At 35.0% G+C, this 19,030-nt stretch overlaps 2 protein-coding genes across 3 annotated transcripts; one reads left to right on the plus strand and one right to left on the minus strand.

Annotated features, from left to right (window-relative positions):
* The first annotated feature begins 405 nt into the window (after positions 1-405).
* Positions 406-10,315, plus strand: psmc6 (proteasome 26S subunit, ATPase 6). Its single transcript, XM_056481120.1, has 14 exons — positions 406-527; positions 899-978; positions 1,066-1,105; positions 1,185-1,237; positions 4,568-4,635; positions 4,739-4,853; positions 6,104-6,191; positions 6,281-6,342; positions 6,465-6,588; positions 6,693-6,754; positions 7,124-7,244; positions 7,327-7,407; positions 7,490-7,561; positions 9,845-10,315. The coding sequence occupies exons 1-14, from the start codon at positions 443-445 to the stop codon at positions 9,961-9,963; spliced, it is 1,170 nt and encodes a 389-aa protein (XP_056337095.1). The 5' UTR covers positions 406-442; the 3' UTR covers positions 9,964-10,315.
* Positions 7,661-18,310, minus strand: cgrrf1 (cell growth regulator with ring finger domain 1). 2 transcript variants are annotated; one of them, XM_056481121.1, is made up of 6 exons: positions 18,084-18,310; positions 17,311-17,447; positions 13,268-13,445; positions 11,378-11,525; positions 11,183-11,290; positions 7,661-10,980 (listed from the first exon to the last, which is right to left on the minus strand). In XM_056481121.1, exons 1-6 carry the CDS (start codon positions 18,185-18,187, stop codon positions 10,636-10,638), a joined length of 1,020 nt encoding a protein of 339 aa, XP_056337096.1. In that variant the 5' UTR covers positions 18,188-18,310; the 3' UTR covers positions 7,661-10,635. The 2 variants fall into 2 exon arrangements, with proteins under 2 accessions (XP_056337096.1, XP_056337097.1); XM_056481122.1 differs by lacking the exon at positions 13,268-13,445 and having other exon boundaries at positions 11,378-11,550.
* Between the last annotated feature and the right edge of the window lie 720 nt (positions 18,311-19,030).

The following is a 19,030-nucleotide window of genomic DNA, read 5'->3' on the forward strand; positions in this document are numbered from 1 at the left end:
GGTAAACAAAGAAAAATGTATATACATTTACACACATATACATTTTTAAGTAAGAATTTAAAATAATACACTAAAATTAGGGCAGTTTAATCAGAAAAATAAGTAAGTATACCGAGGGTATACTCAATTATTGATCCTTAGAAGTGGTACCCAAACAGCTCGTGGAAAAAAGTAAGCATACTGAGTATACGTGCGTATAGCAAGGACTACACCACTGGTCTGAATGCAAATATTGGAGAATGTTCCAAAAACTACATCCAAAGTTTTTTTTTTTTTGTCCTTCTCCTTCTCCTTCCCATCTCGTTTCTTTTTTTCTGCCCTTTTCTAATATTCAGACTCATCAACAGAGTTACATCCCGTACAGTAGGTGGCGGGAATGCTTTTGAACGAGTTAGTCGCCATAAAACAAGAAGAAGAAGAAGAGAGCGAAGCGGCAGTGAACATGGCGGAAAACAGGGAGAAAGGTTTACAAGACTACAGAAAGAAATTACTGGAGCATAAGGAGATTGATGGGCGCCTCAAAGAGTGTAAGTTCGATGTTTTTCTGTTCACGTCAGACTGTCATTGAGCAGTTTGACATCATCTTCGGCTGTTGTTTGCGTTATTTCAGCAGCCTGGACTGTAAGTCGCTTTGTCATGCAGTGCTGAAATCAATTAGCCGCTAATGGTAACAGCTGAAATAATCCGTAGATCCCCTTTAAATTCACAATTAAAGATACACAGCGTGATTATAGGTATCTCCCGAACGGAAAATATCCTATATGTTTTACAAACGAGCTTTTAATACTGCTGTTCTCCAGTAAGATGCTATATCACGATGAACATTTAGCATATCTGACACATGAAGCTGATGGCAGTTGAATTTGATGTACATGTTAATAAACGCTCTGTGTTGCAGTGAGAGAGCAGCTGAAGGAGCTCACTAAACAGTATGAGAAGTCTGAGAATGACCTGAAGGCTTTACAGAGTGTGGGACAGGTAAGATCCACATTAAGATTTCCACATTAAGTGATTTGACCATGTCAGTGCATATGACGTTATTTGAATTATTAATTGTCTTTACAGATTGTCGGTGAGGTGCTGAAGCAGCTGACTGAGGAGAAATGTAAGGGCAGATTCTCTTTATTAAGCTGTAGATGATGATAGTTTGTCTGTTTATTAGTAAATGTGTTTTTCTTTTGCAGTTATTGTTAAAGCAACTAATGGACCACGATATGTGGTTGGATGTCGCAGACAGGTGAGCGTATACATGCATAAACACACAGTTCCAGTGAAAAGTTTGAAAACTATACTTTTTTTGTGACACTCATATGAAGGTTTGATGAATGATGCTGAAAATTTAGGTCAAAATATAGAAAAGCAGGGTGTCCACAGAGTCTTAAAATGTTTTTAATGTCAAAATCAAAGTTTTAGGTCTTAAAAAGTTTTACATTTACTGAAATATTGTGTTGAAGGCCTTAAAGCTTTTAAACAAGTCTTAATTTTCCTTTGTTCATGTATTACTACCCAATATATCCAACACCCATACAACAATCCATCTTAATAAAACTTTTTTTTATACAAAAGGTCATTTTTAACTCTATTTACCATAATGGTTTAATTATTTTCCTGACAATATCATTTGTTTAAAAATGCTACATGTATTTACTGTTGAGGACACTGACCTGGGGTCCATTCTTCGTACATGGATTACTCAATTAGCTGAATTTGGTTATTGCCGATTTGACATGATCCAGGATCGTTCCGTTCTTCAAAACTCATCGGAGAGTTGTTATCAGCAAAAGTTAAAGGTAGCTCAAACCTGCTCGGGTGCAGGTTTATTTCATATTAACAGGATTAGATTGGGTCATTTCAAGCAGAGGAGATACTGAAAGTAGGTACCGAATGCTGATATTTTCTTACAGTAGTAGCCTATGGGTTATATACACCTGGGAAAATAGTAAAATAATAAGTAAAAAATTATATATACATTTATAATAATAAGTAATATTTATGTTTATATACACATAAGTTAAAAAATAAAACTTACGCAATCTGCACTCTGAAATAAAAGTACAAAAACGGGGTAGTTCTCCCCAAGGGGATCAAAGAGAACATTTATTAATATGGACATTTTAGATACAAACGCATCTATAGAACGCGCGCTATTTTAAGGTGACAGCTTTAGTATAATTTGTGCGTGATGATAAACATGCACAATATTCAACTGTTTTGTTTTTTTTTGTTTTTTTATAAAAGAATAATTTATGCAGTCATGAACATGTCTTGACAGCTAATATGTCGGTGATTTGATGCTTCACAAAAGTTGCAGACGCCTTTACCAATTTCAAAATGCTTTTTTTGATGCAAAATTTATTTAAATTCCTTACGCCGATTAAGAAACTTAAATATGCCTAGGCTACTATAATAAAGCAAATCCGATCTAAAATGTAAAACTAAAATTGCTTAATACTCTCGACACATGAAAGTGTAAAGCTTGCAGCCCACAACTAACGTGAAAAGTTATTGCGTGTCATATTTAACAAACCGTTTACTATGAATTTTATGTCATTTTGTTCACATGGATAATTGAATATTAATCAGATGATGTCAGTACGCTGCTGTGCTGTCAGCCAATCGTTGCATTGCTGATCCTGATTTCGAGAATCGATAGATCTGTCCTTCACAACATGCACAGAGATCTCAGATCGGTTCATCCAGACATTTTAATGATTGGTGAACTTGTTTAAAGAACCAGATTAGACAGAGATCAGTTATCAAGATAAAAAGATCAAATCATCGTAGATTATTTAAGCGAGGTATGAAGAACGGACCCCTGGACAGATTGTTGTACATAGATTTGGTTTATTAGAGTTTTTAAAGCTTTCATTTAAAACGTTCATTTCTTTTTATTTTAAAGAAAGTTTATGTTGGGGAAAAAACATAGAGCTTGCTTGTTTTTATACAATATTTAAAATATTTTGCTAATATCTAAAATATTCAATTATTATTGTATTAAATTAGAATAGTTTTTGATAAAAATCTTTTCCATCTGGGCCATTTGAAAAATTCATTAGCATTTAGCCCTTTATGAGTCTGAAATTTCATTCATAATGGTCTTAAAAATGGCTTTAAAAGTCTTAAATTTAAGTCTTAAATAACTTTGTGAAACCTGCAGAAACCATGAAAAATACATTTTAAATAAGATCCCCATAAAATAAACTGTTCAGCTATTATAAGTTTAATAATTTTCAATATAACTTTAGTGTATTTATGGTCAGACAAATCCATATGCAGAAGAGGTTGTGTGTTTTTTTTTATGTAAGTTTAATGTCATTGTTTTAGAAAACAGCTTTAGAAAGAAATAATGTAATCTCAACAGAGAATTTATCAAACTAAAAAATGTAGGCCCAGTCAACAAAGAGACTCGTTTCACTGTATGTGTAAAACTTTTGTATCATATTGCCATTTTGTCCAGATAGATCAGGGTCTCGTTTCTAAATGTGGTGTGCTCACAAAACAGGGGCTTAAATGTGCATATACCACTTTCCATGGAAAAATTGTGATCTATAAAAAAAAAAAACAGACTTGTGGGAGAATGTGTGCACAAGTAAACATATTTAACCTGAAGATTGACTTAATTGAGCCATTTTAAATCATCATATGAGCCATGTATAGTTATAAATAAATAAAGTTATTCTAATGTTCGCTTGCTTTTAGGAAGGTTTCTATACATTTTATCCCACAATGTATAAATCTGTTAAAAAGCACATTTTTCTACCAACATTCAACACTATGTCTTTAATATTCCACTCTTTCTTAATATTTTTGTTGGGTAAACTTACAAATACAGACAATTTTGTGTCTAAAATAAAACTCTATATTAACTTACTGTCGTATAAAATCAATATTACGTTTGTGATATTTGGAATAAAAGTAGCCTGTGTGTGATATTAAAGTCTGCAAATTCATGAAAACATTCAAATTGGAAAGTAACTTGTAATCACAACAGTATCTAATAGAAAATTACACTTATAGAGTTAAATAAAACCTAAATGTTCTATCTTTTATTCAGTATGCTAAATAACTTTGTTTTATATAGCTCACATGAGATTTAAGAGAACACGGAGCTTATATTTGTGGAGGGTTTTTTAGTTAGAGGCCTATACTGAGCAATACTATGCAGCTTGGTGCAGTCGTTGATTTTTAATTGTCGAAAGTATGATAAAACTTTGAATAGATGATAAATTGATCATCTATATGAATGAGATTTTGTATAACTGTAAAGCAGATTAATTAGGGCTACATTAAATGCATGTAAATGTTATCGCCCTATATTCCCCATTAATATGTATTTCGCTTTTATAGTGGCTAATCTGGGAGATTTGAGTTGTTTTCACTCCAGTAGGTGTTCACTTTTAATATCAGTAGCAGCCTAAAAGTTATGCTTATGGTTGCTTTATTGCACAAAAGACATGAGCTGAAAGTGTATTCTAGTTATGCTACAGTAAGTTAAGGATGACGATAATAATGGCTGTGATTTTTGAAGACTTGTGTCTCATCATGTGCTAATATTTTCTTGTTTCAGCTGGATAAATCCAAGCTGAAACCTGGCACTAGAGTGGCTCTGGACATGACAACTCTCACTATCATGAGGTAAGTGTCTCTTTGCACTTTTGTGCATGTATAATTGCCATTTAATGTTCAGATTTTGTATTTTTTTTCAATAACCGGATTTCTAACCATCTCCTTTTTAAAGGTATTTGCCTCGTGAGGTGGATCCTCTAGTGTACAACATGTCCCATGAAGACCCTGGCAGCGTTTCATACTCTGAGATCGGTGGACTGTCTGAGCAGATCCGTGAGCTGAGAGAGGTCAGAAACACGATGACCTAATGCATGGTTGTTCAAATGCTTAGGGGTAGTAGGACGTATTTTAGCTTGGGGAGTATTTTATGGTCATAAATGCTGCATTTATCTAATTAAAAATGATAGATTTTAAATGCCCCATATATCATATAGGGCTTTAAGTTTCAACCCTGTATATGCTCACACACTGTGTATTATGCAAGTGAGGTTGTGGTAGATTAGTTTGATTAATCTGTTTAGCTTTCACAATATATTTATTGTTTATTTGTAAGACATTTGTCTATATCTATATCCATCCATATATATATATATATATATATATATATATATATATATATATCCTTTATTTTAAATATATTTATTTTAAATATATATAAAATCCTTATCTATAGATAGATAGATAGATAGATATAGATAGATATATATATATATATATATATATATATATATATATATATATATATATATATATATATGTATATGTATATATATATATATATATATGTATATATATATATATATATAGAGAGAGAGAGAGAGAGAGAGAGAGAGAGAGAGAGAGAGAGAGAGAGAGAGATAAGGATTTTATATATATTTAAAATAAATATATTTAAAATAAAGGATTTTTATATATATATATATATATATATATATATATATATATATATATAACATAAACCATATCAAATCAGATTTTTCACTTACATGTATATTAAATTCTTATGCATATCCAATTACCAGCTACTGTATCTGACCTAAACAAAATATATATTTTTGAGCCCATTCAATCTTTTTATTTACATAAATGTGAGTTAATATAGATTTATTCAGCTTTCATATTCATTTTCTAAGTAATATTAAATATCCAAATGTTTAGATGAGTTAAGAATACAATATGTAAAGTAATATTTTCTGTCTTTTTGTGGGTGTATTCTGAGGGAACTGCTGTAGCTTTGTTCACCAAACAAGTGGTTCTCTTTGTATTTTGATTGTTGTTTTTTTTATGTGTTATGTTTTCAGCTCCTACACTCAAAATGACTCTGCATTAATACACAGATTTCATTTTTTACAAATTCTGTGAAGAAATGGGGAAAAAAGTCTGTAGATTTTGTCTGGCGCTACTCATGTCCTATTAGCCTCTTCTTTATAATTTTGTGTTATGTTGTGATTAATCACAAAGTAAAAGGAAAACATTTGAATATCTGTGCATTACAGTGTAAATGCAGCTCTAGTTAGTCTGTTGAACGTTTTTGCAGGTGATTGAGCTTCCTCTGACCAATCCTGAGCTGTTCCAGAGGGTGGGCATTATTCCTCCAAAAGGTTGCCTGCTTTACGGACCTCCAGGTCAGTCACACTTTACTGCACCCTTGCATCACTTTAAGTGAGATCTGCATGTCATTTTATTTATTTATTTATTTATTTATTTTTTGAAGGCACTGGTAAGACTCTTCTTGCCAGAGCTGTGGCCAGTCAGCTGGACTGCAATTTCCTCAAGGTATGCTGATTTAGGTGTTCTAAATGAACTGTTTTTGTGAGGTCACACCGTTTAATGTGGCTCCGCTTGACATGTCAACTCTTATAAGGTCATAGTGTTGAATGAAACATGTTGTTTGTCAGGTTGTGTCCAGTTCCATTGTTGACAAGTACATTGGCGAGAGTGCCAGACTCATCAGAGAGATGTTCAACTACGCCAGAGACCACCAGCCCTGCATTATCTTCATGGACGAGATTGATGCTATCGGTAATGCTTCTCATCACATTGTGTTTCAGTCTCTCTTATGAAGGGTAATTGGAATGGCTTGGCTGTTCTGAGTTGATTTAACACGACACAAATTGCTTTTGAAGGTGGACGTCGGTTTTCTGAAGGAACCTCAGCTGATAGAGAGATCCAGAGGACACTGATGGAGGTATGGTTTGGAGCTCTCTTTTATTCTGGAAGTTTTTTTTGTTCAACTTCAATAAGGTTGTGTGTCCACTGGAGTGTTTTTGCACTTCAGAAATGTGAGCACTGTTAAAAAAACTGAACTGCGATTTGGCAGCTAGCTCAAAAGGACACCGATGGGCGCTGCGTTTTTCAACTTGCAACTGCTGAAAAAAAGTCGTTAAGTAAAATGTCTTCAGCGCCTCACTATGCTGCAGGCGCTTAAAAAACATAGTGCTACCATTGACAACAACACAAAACAAACTCTTAGCTTGAGAAAAAATGCTCTGTTAACGCACATTGATTTATTTAATTTATTATAATAATAATAATAATAAAATTGTTTCTCTATCAGCTGCTGAATCAAATGGATGGATTCGACACTCTTCATAGAGTCAAGATGATCATGGCCACCAACCGGCCGGACACTTTAGATCCTGCCCTGCTGCGTCCTGGGCGTCTGGACAGAAAGATCCGTACGTTTTCGCTTCACTGTCCTCCTCTTCACACATTCTGTGGTTGATGACTTGAATTGATTTTTATTTGTCTTTACAACAGACATTGAGTTGCCCAATGAACAGGCTCGACTGGACATCCTGAAGATCCACTCTGGGCCAATAACCAAGCATGGAGATATCGGTGTGCATCCATGACTTTCTAATAACCTTTTTTTTTTTTTCTTGGAATGCTTTTCCTCTCTCAACACATTTTCTTTTTTCAGATTACGAAGCCATTGTCAAGCTTTCAGATGGCTTTAATGGAGCAGATCTGAGGAACGTGTGCACTGAAGCTGGTGAGAAACGTCACACTTGATGTGTTCGTCTTAACACAATTGCCTTGAAATAACAAACGAACTCTGAAAAAATGTTGAACTCCTGCTTTCTTTGAAACGTGAATTTTCCGCTCAAGTTTTATTTAACAGGCGAATTCGTTACATTCCTCGTCATACATGCTGATCGCTGGAAATGCACTGCCATGACTTTGTATATAAGCTAGTCACGTGAATAATTACATCTGAATTTGGTGTGTACTCAGAAGTGTCAGTTCATAAATCGCTAATGCAACAACTACGATATATCCATAGATCACCAATATCACACACTGCAAAAGCCACAATACAGAACAAACCATTGGTCACTTGATTTGTTGTACTGTGACTTTTACTATCCACCTTATTTTTTGCATAGGAGCGTCTAATCTCATTCACTTGCATAGATTTTTAGCCGTACAAAACTGCTTATCTTGATGCAAACTTAATGTTTCGTCGTAAACGCACTGGTTTGTAGCGCCACTAAGTTTGACCATTTACTGCAATATTTGTTATTCAAGTCATTTACCCATAGCAGCAAATGAAGCGGTAGTCTAACCATGTTGACGGACAAGAGCTTACTTCCACATTGTAAAAGAAGAATTTACCGTGCACATATTTACAGATATGCATATCCAATGCTATTAAAAGAAAAGGGAATAACCGCCGGAGGTGTGACAAACTTAATAGCAAGTGTAATATCGTCCCCGGTGAACGGGGTGAACATGTGGATCAAGGAGACATCTGATAACCAAGATAAGCCAGTAACTGAAAATTGCCCGACTTGAGCAGGATTTTGAGCAGCTTTCTAGCAGTAAAATATGCGTCTGAGCAAATCGCTGACTGTGTAATAAGGCTTACAATGTTATAACCTACAGTTGAAGTCTATAATTAGCCCCGTTTGAATGAATGTTTTCTTTAAGTATTTCCCAAATTATGTTTAACTGAGCAAGGAAATTTTCACAGTATGTCTGATAATATTTTTTCTTCTGGAGAAAGTCTTATTTTTATTTATTTTGGCTAGAATAAAAGCAGTTTTTAATTTTTTAAAAAACATTTTAGGATCAAAATTATTAGCCCCTTTAAGCTATTTTTTTCGACTGTCTACAGAATAAATCATCGTTATACAATAACCTGCCTATTTAACCTAATTAACCTAGTTAAGCCTTTAAATGTCACTTTAAGCTTTATAGAAGTGTCTTGAAAAATATCTAGTCAAATATTATTTACTGTCATCATGGCAAAGATAAAATAAATCAGTTATTAGAAATGAGTTATTAAAACTATTATGTTTAGAAATGTGTTGGAAAACATAAATTGGGGGAAAAAATAAACTAACAATTCAGGGGGGCTAATACTCTGATTTTAACAGTATGGCTTTCGCGTGTTATGTGATGAAATAACTTCACATGAATCTGTGTGCTGACGACGTATACATTACCTCTGCACTAAAATGTCTGTTATTGTTACATTCTTACCAGTACGTGCCGTGATCAATGTGTTGACTGCATTTATTTGGCAGTAAAACTAGCCCGGGTGCTAATGTTGCATCATTAATGAAATGAAAGTGTTGACGGTGCATGTGTTTTGCACTAAAATTAGTGATTGGTAGGCCCACATGTAATCTGCGTGTGCAGAAATCCGCAGATTTTTATCATCCCATTATTGAGTCTAATTATTTACTTGTGTAAATTTAGATTTATTCAGTTTTTAAATTGATTTCACAAATTTTATTGTGATAATAATAGTAATATTAAATGTTGATATGATTTATTTACAATACAGATTGTAAAGTCAGATTTTCTGTAGATTGTATTATGTGAGAGACTTGCTTTGTGCACCAAATAAGTGGATCTAACTGGATCTGCATTGTAAACATTAAATAAAAGTAAAAGAAAATATTCTTTTTTTTTATTTCATATATTATGCTTGTAGTTATGATACTCCTAAAATCATTCCGCAGAAATAGCAATAATGTCTGCAGATGCTGTCTGGCCCTAGTGATTGGTAATGTTGCATTGTGTTATGAGCTTTCAAGCAGCATGGGTTTATATTTCCTGCAAATTTTGGCATGTTGCAAAACATTTGCATTGTGTTTTGATTGTCACCAGCAACTAGTCGACTCTATTTTGACAATATAAAAGTCGACTTCCTAAAATCTAAAGTCGTTCAACTCCTAGTGTAATTTAGTGCTTTTAAAAGCTACATATACAGTATCTGTGATGTGTATTTTGGGTCTGATAAAGGTGTATCTTTTTGATCTAACAGGTATGTTTGCCATCCGTGCGGACCATGAGTATGTGACCCAGGAGGATTTCATGAAAGCTGTGAGGAAGGTGGCTGACTCGAAGAAGCTGGAGTCCAAACTCGACTACAAGCCTGTATAAAACCATACACAATTCTTCTGTGCAGAGTATAAATGTGAGGGGTTTTTGGTCAGTAATCTGTATACTGTCCATGGACATAAAACTTTCTTCTTAAGTTACTGCAATTGTTTTTTGTGAACATTTTGAAAGCATTCTGATGTTCAGCTTCCATCACTACCATCAAGTGACTTCAGTTGTTCAGTTGAAGCATTGTTTAGCCCCCCGGTTTGATACAAAGCTTTACCTGTTGGCCAAGTATGTGGATCTGTAAAATCATTCAGCTCTTTAGCATTCTGTGAGATCAGTTATATAAACTGTGTTTGCCTGGCCTGCTTCTTTCCACATCATTTAAGAAATAAATAATAAATCAAAACTCATGTTGTTCTCATTTGCTGAGAAGAAAAAAAAACTGCATGATTACACATTGAAATATATTTGTTAGTTTAACACGTGTGTGTGTGTGTGTGTGTGTGTCTAGGCAATAAATAAATATACTATACAACTTAAAATCTCTATCTTAACACATTTCACAAGCACACTCATGTCCAAAAGCCTAAAATTTAAATAACGCTAGAAGTGTCCATACTTTCATGTCAGCTGCCTGCATCTCTTTACCATATAAAGATGCTACAATGTTTCCTCCTCATGTTTATCCTTCCCACTTAAGGCTTTCAATACAGCATTTTCAAAATTTCAATCTGTAAAATCCTCTTCATCATCATCATCATCATCATGAGCAGGTCGGTTAGCCAGAGCAAATGATTCAAAGACAAATGCTCGGCAGATCGGACAGTGCTGGAAGCGGCACACACAGCCGTCACATACACATGCATGTCTGCATGGCAAAAGCACCCTGTTTATTGATGCATTCTGACACACCACGCAGTCCCGCCCTTGAATATCAGGCCACTCCCCCTCTGAATCAGACTCCTCCCCCTTTTCACCTGCTCTTTCTGGTTGTGGCTCCGCCCCTTGAGTTCCTGCATAAGGTTCTGAGGTTCCAGATGAGTTGCTGTTGTCTGCTGACATGAACAGTGGCTGTGAAAAGAAAAGAGAAATTTTAGCACACAGTCCTGCTCTAGACATTTAATTAACGGCACATAATTAAACTGTTCCATTTTGAATTAGGGACACAAGGTGAGGAAGGTTAAGTGTGATCAAAGTGAGCTTACAAAAGCGACAGATCCCAGAACAGCATAAAAAAAACTATATAGTAGTGTGGGTTTTTTAATATTTATACCTTCAGATCGTACAAGGTCCCGTGTGCTGTGAGCAGATACTGGAACAAGATTCTGGTGGAGAGTCTGTATTTGTCATCAGGAACGTGGATCACGGTCACACTAGATGCCTAGGAAAACAAAAGTGAATGGTTAATAACATATTTAATTTGTTCCTACTGAGCAAATCTAATAAAGATTGTTTGCTGTTTGTTTACAATATTGTAGTTGTCCCTGGTTTCCGAATGGGCCAGCGTCAACACAGCCACCAATGGGTATCGATCCCGAGGCAGCAGCCCAAAATCTGTTACTTCAAGAGCTGGTGGCATCTGGGTGAAATATTCCTCCTTATCTTCTTTCTGTACACTTATCACGATGTTAAGGACGAAACCTGCAACCGTGTTTTAAAAGGTGCATTCGTCACGTTGTGTTTTATCATGTGACTAAATATACACAATGTTAATTTTTATGCTCTGTCATTCTTAAAACCACAAGGTTTTACTCATTTGTCAGCAATTATTTTTATTAATCATTTAAAATGTAACATTTCAAATTACCACTTGTTTTATTATAAGCAGTGGGGAAAATAAGTATTGAACTACATAAGTATTGAACTCGTCACCATTTTTTCTCAGAAAACATTTCTAAAGGTGCCGTTGGTGTTGGTAACAACCAAAGAAATCCATATATGCAAAAAAAGTTTACAAATTAAGTTGTGTGTAGTAAAATATAATGATGCAGGGAAAAAGTATTGAACACATGCAGAAAGGAAGGTGTAGAAAGGCAGTGAAGGCCCAGACAGCAGCTGAAATCTCTCAGTAGTTCTTCAGTAACCCTCTGCCCTTCATCCTTGTAAATTAATATTAGCTTCAGTCCAACATCTACAAAATCAGGATGATGAAGATGAAACCAGGGTGGACATTTCAGCAAGACAATGATCCAAAACAGTCAAGGAAACTCTCAAATGCTTTCAGAGAATGTTATGTTTGAACATACTTTGCTTACTCTGTAATTATTCATTTTAGTAGATTAAGCTGTATCCTTGCTTCCACACTTCATGCGTCAGGTCAGTAGACGGACTAAACTCCAGTTGAGATGGAGCATTGGGCACACTTTTAGGGATTTTTATTTTAGGGATCCGACTGACTCTTGATATTGATTCAAGAGTACTTGGGTGGAAAAGGGGTTATTTCCGTCTCGGGCAACAAGGTGTTGCATGTCTAACCTCGATAGTGTGCCTGACCATCGTTTAAAAGTAATGTTATTCTAAATTAAGTGTACAAGGGAAACCATCAGCTTGGCTAAACCAAAATGATTATAGAGAACAGTAGTCGGTTACATTTATAATAATGGCCTTGACCTCTGATTAGAAATGATATTGTCTTTACTCAAGGGTGTACATCTGAGGGGGACTAATCAAAAATACTTTAGAATGAGCAAGCACAGGAGCGGCCATCTTGAAGTGTTAGTCAATAATCAATAATTGTTAATTGTTTAATAATCAAGACTGATGAGAGTGTGATCTTGAGGGAGGGCATCGGCCGGGGCAATTCCTCTGAGCGACATGAGCACATTTATCATTAAACATTTTAAACATTTATCTAAATTACAGTATATGTTGATATAATCTTCTTAATGTTTTATGATTGGAGTCAGAAAGAAAAATCAAGCTGTAGAATGGCCCAGCCAATAACCTGACTTAAATCCAATAGAGAATACAAATTGAAGATCAGATTTGATCGATGAGACCCACAGAACCAGCAAGATTTTTACACTTTTGAAGTCTGTAACACCGGAGCAATTCATGTGACTTAATTCTCCATATGAGGTGTCTTTAAGCTGTGTTATTCCATTGTTATCACACATAACTCATTTTTCATTTTTTTTTTGTTTTATTTTTTGTTTGTATTGTTTGGGTTTTTACCAAAATCTGGTTTATTTCCATTTCAACAGCTCCTTTAGAAATACTATTTCCGGGAAAAAACATGACATGTTCAATACTTATTTCCCCCCACTATACATTCTATAGTCAGGATCAGAATACACGTTTCATTTGTATATTAATGTTGCAGAAAATGATCAAATTCTAAGTCAGAAGAAAAGGATACTTGAATGTTTGGTGGTGACGGCAGCTCTGCCCCAGAGCCTCTTGAAACAGCTCTGCAGTGTGGAGCCGGAGCTCCCGCTGGTGACTCTGAAGGGCCGTCTGGAGAGCCTGGACCCCGCAGCCCCAGAAACAGCTCAGGACACAGTCTTCAAGACAACATGGCTGCAAACTCACACCCTCTGAGGTAACACATGAGCAATTCCAGCGTTATGGATGTGACATTTCCAGTAAAAACTTAAAACAGAAATTCACTGAGAACGAATATCTTAACAGTACATTGAAATATCCGTTTAGATTTTTAATAACTAACTAACTATAGGGTTAAGATGGTTTAGAAAAATCTGAAAAATATCAATCAGGATATGCTTTGTAAGGTCCACCCGGTCGGCCCAATGTAGGTGTCCACTGGTGGATGAAGGTTCACTGCATGTTCGGCCTTTCCAGTGCACAATGTTGTTACGTTTAATTTTAAACTCATATCTGACTCCAATTTGAATATGAGGTGTTTTAGAATATTAATATATTTATCTTTCGTTTTATCTGACTCCAATCATAAAACAATAAGACGATTATATCAATATATACAGTAATTTAGATAAATGTTTGAACCTTTTGTCTTCACTCGTAACTATTACATTTACATTACATATTACTATTACTATTTACATTTACGACCATGTCGGGTGCTCATGTCGCTCAGAGGTATCTGAGCGACATGGCGTCCCTCACGATCACACTCTCGTCAGTCTTAAACAGAGGTAATTGACTAACACTTTAAGATGGCCGCTCCTGTGCTTGCCCATTCTAAAGTATATTGATGAGTCCCCTTAGATGTACACCCCTGAGTAAAGACAATATCATTTCTAATCAGAGGTCAAGGCCATTTTTATAAATTAGGCCATAGGAGAAATGGTTGTGCCCAACTGAGCCTGGTTTCTCTCAGGGTTTTTCAATTCTTCACTTTCGCCAATTGGTGAAGTTTTCCTCGCCGCGGTCACCACTGGCTTGCATAGTTCGAGATCTGTAGAGCTGCGCATCGATGGATTTGCTCTTCAGTGTTTTGACTCTCAGTAGTGATTATTAAACCACACTGAACTGAGCTAAACCGAACCTAAACACTGAAAACTGAACTACACAGTTTCAATTTACTATGATCTTCTATGTGAAGCTGCTTTGACACGATCTACACTGTAAAAGCGCTATACAAATAAAGGTGAAAGGATAAATGTAACCGACTACTGTTCTCTATAATCATTTTGGTTCAGCCAAGCTGATGGTTTCCCTTGTACACTTAATTTAGAATAACATTACTTTCAAACGATGGTCAGGCACCCTATCGGGGTTAGCCGTGCAACACTGTGTTGTCCTGGACGGAAATAACCCCTTTTCCACCCAAGTACACTTGAATCAATATCAAGAGTCAGTCGAATACCTAAAATACAGTTAGTGTGCCCAATGCTCCATTTCAAGTGGACTTTAGTCCGTCTACTGACCTAACGCAGGAAGTGCAGAAGCAAGGATACAACGTAATCTACTAAAATGAATAATTACAGAGTAAGCAGAATACGTTCAAACATAACAATTTAATAGTCAGGTAATAGCGTATTGTGCCAATTATTCAGTCAATTTATAAACAATCAATACAAGACATCAAATTCTCAAAGATAGATCTAAGATCAAAAGATGAATACCTGACTTCAAAATATACATAGTGTAGAGCATGAGAGCTCCACGCTATGGGCTGATCTGGTTACAGAATCGCCCCGAACATCTTGAAACTTCCCCTTAAATAGTCAAACCAAGGATCTCCTTAAAGGAGGGGTGTGTATGGAGCAACAAAATGCGTTTGCATTAGTGGCATGTTAGATCTGAAGAGTTTCTGCCTATAGCAGAGGTGGGCAAACCCGTTCCTGGAGGGCCGGTGTCCTGCACAGTTTAGCTTTAACACTAATTAAACACACCTGAAGATGCTAATCAGTGTCTTCAAGATCCCTAAAACTCTATACGCAGGTGCATTTGATTAGAGTTTGAGCTAAACTGTCCAGGATACCGGCCCTCCAGGACCGAGTTTGCCCACCCCTGGCCTACAGGAAACAAACAGTCATTTGAAGAGAAGTCCCCTAGGTAAAGGCACACCTTTAGCAGTGGTTCAAAACATACCTGAAGTTATTTATCTATCATTTTGATCATGTCTATTTCTGAGGGAATGAGACCATTGTACCCGTCGCACTGAGATATTTCAAATGATATCAAACATGATAGATAAAGTCACTTGTATTGATATTGAACATTCATACTTTGAAATGATCATTCTGTGTGAGATGAAGAGGAGGGTGAGTGAACAGGAGGTTGCGGGAGATGCTTCAATGTAAATGAAGGAGAGGAGTGAACTTTCCTGCATTCCCACCTGGTGGGGTGTGTTTGCGATTGTCTCTTTGTTACCAGCATCAAAGTATCGGTAGTATCGCAAATCTTACAGCTTTATATTTTAATTGAGAGAAATAAACATGCGCTATGGATGCGACCAAAAAATTTTGGGTATACAACATACTTTGTAGAAATTATGTGAATTAAATGGCAAAATAAACAGGACTAATCTAAAGATTTTGCATTCGATAGAACATAAATTATTATTTTTAAAAATGTATTTAACCAGGCTTCATACACATTTTTCCAACTAAAATTCCAAGACTTTTCCAGAACTTTCAAGTACGTTTTCATGACGTGATGTCTACATATACATGCTAAATAATACGAAAAACAACGACGTTCAAGTTTATTTCAGCATATCATAGAACACGCAACAATCTCCTTTGTTTAAATTAGTTTTTATAATGGATTTTGATAACGCTTAAACAGCACTAACAATGTGAGAACAAGTTTTTGGCCAAGGACAGAAAATAAGTAAAGACAACTAACCTATATTCAAATTAGGGCTGCACAATATATCGTTTCAGCATCGATATCACAATGAGTGCATCCGCAATAGTCACATCGCAGGACATGCAATGTTGGGATTCTAGTTTAATATAGAGTTTAATCATAATGGAGTAAAACTTGATCATCTGCATGCATTTTAAATAGATAGTTCACCCAAAAATGACTTCCCATTTTCATTACACCCTTCACTTGTGAGTTTTCTTTTTTTAAATGAACACAAAAAGGATATAAATTAATAACTCCTATACTATTGAAACTAGTGAAGTGTGAGTAAATAGTGAGTACACTTTAATCTTTGAGTGAACTTTTCTTTTAAGGTCTGTGACTGTGTGAACATTTCAATATTTAAATTTTTAAAACATCCGGCCACAAGAAATGTTTTGTAACTTTAATAAAGATTAAATAATATGCAATGCAGACTACGCAGTGTTGATTATTCAATATCTGTACCTGAATAGTGAATACCTGAAAACTATAATTCATTTTTGTCTTTGCTATATTTTATACATTTATGATTGTAATATATTTGTTATATATTATTCGAGATTCACTCCTCTACAAAATCCCCCCAATCAATCCAAATAAACCTGTTAAATCACCAGGTGAAATTGTATTCACATCGCAATATATATCACAGAAATACAAAATATGGTAATGTCAGATTTTTCCAATATCGCGCAGCTCTAATTCAAGTATACAGATATTTGTTAAACTAATTTCCATGACTTTTCCAAAGCTTTGTGGGTTTTCTGTTTTTCTAAAACTTTGTCATGTGAAAAATCCATGACTTATCTGGGTTTTCCATGACCGTATGAATCCTGTTCAACATTTAATGAAGGAAAAGCTCCTTTACCGATGTGACATGTGAAATTGGCACTTGTGTGATTTAATGGTTTAAAAACATTGACAGACATGTTTGAGTATTTTTACAGTCCTGTAAAACACAAGCATAGACCAACAACTACTGTTTTTTGTAACTTGGTGAAAATTTGACTTGTTTCATGGCAAGGTTGGCATTCGCATGGAATTGCTCACATCAATTATTGAGCCACATTTAACTCATTTCAGATGATTGCAACATTTTCATGGGCCGCTGACTCTCACCGGTTACTGAACCACAAGTACAGTTGATCTCCAGGGCGAAGGGATTGGTCACCTGCACCATCTTCCTCTCGGGCACAGGAATGACAGATTCAGTCTCATCTGAACTTCTCAAAATGACTGGAACATCAAACCCAAACCTTGAAAGGAGACACTAAAGTTAGTCGGACAGAGATTAAATGGATAGTTCACCTGGAAATAAAAATTCTGTCATCATTTACTAACATTTCACTTGTTCTAAACCTGTTTGGGTTTCTTTCTTCTGTTGAACACAAAAGAAGATATTTTGAAGAATGCTGGAGACCTGTAACCATTGACAGCTATGGTATAGTATTAGTTTTTCCTGATATTGAATTCAATGATTACAGATTTTCAGCTTTCTTCTTAGTGTTTAACAGATTTTAAAAAATACTCAAAAAGGTTTGGAAGCACTCGAGGGTCAGTAAATAGTGAGCATTTTGAATGAACTCTTCCTTTAAGGATGTAACATCAACTTCTGCTTTTAAGAGGGAACTAGCTGGAGATTCAACCGGATGATTAGACATTATTTAGGCCCTTTATTTTACATTTTATTTTCACGTGTACATATTAATCATAGCCATTACATAAAGTGTGTTATAACACAGGTAAGTACACTAGAAGTACACTTTAGGCACACACATTGTAAAATAAAGTGAAACCAAACATTGTCCATCACCATAAACCCGCCAAACGTAACTAAACCAACTCACATTGGACTACTACCATAGTATACCATGCTAAACATATGAACTTACCAGCCCAACACAACAGCCACAGTGATGATGAAACATAATGATATGACAGCAATGTAAAAGAGAGGAGAGTATTCATACAACATCACTAAAAACTCCGCGGCCATGCTTAAAATTTTACATTAATACGGTGCGAATAAATACTGTTTTATTTATTAAACCGCGGTTGCCTTGTGTCTTGTCCAGCTTTGCGTCTGTCTGTCACCCTGCAGGAATCACCAACGTAAACTTCCGGTTGTGACAGCCGCTACGGAAGCTCAGAGGAACAAATCCGCACATGACAAACCGTCACGCATAGGGAGGAGCGTTACAGCAAGATAGTGGAGGGAAGTACGAGTCATTTCACGAATCGGTTCTTTTGAACAGATCCTTTCAACGAACCGATGCAAAGACGGTTTAGTTTCCATGTGCTTCGCCATGTGGACATTTTTAAATGTGTCTTATTATTATTATTATTATTAATAATAATAATAATAATAATAATAACAAATGTTGTTTTTATTATTATTATTGTTAAATATATATTATATATATATATATATATATATATATATATATATATATATATATATATATATATATATATATATATATATATTATACTGTAATAATAATACTATAATACTGTAATAATAATAATGATGATAATAATGTAACAATAATAATAATACGGTAATTATAATAATACTGTAATAATAATGATAATGATGTAATAATAATAATAATAATAATACAGTAATTATAATAATACTGTAATAATAATAATAATACTGTAATAATGATAATAATAGTACTGTAATAATAATAATAATAATAATATGCTTGTAGCTATTGTGTTTAAAATATTTAGAGTTATTTACATCAAGTTGTTTGCATTATCTGCATAAGTTATCTGCATCAAACAAACGTCATACGCTCGTGAAACAGTCATGACAAAATGTTTACTTTCA

Source organism: Danio aesculapii, chromosome 20 (assembly GCF_903798145.1).
Source record: "Danio aesculapii chromosome 20, fDanAes4.1, whole genome shotgun sequence".
In the NCBI taxonomy this organism is placed as follows: Eukaryota; Metazoa; Chordata; class Actinopteri; order Cypriniformes; family Danionidae; genus Danio; species Danio aesculapii.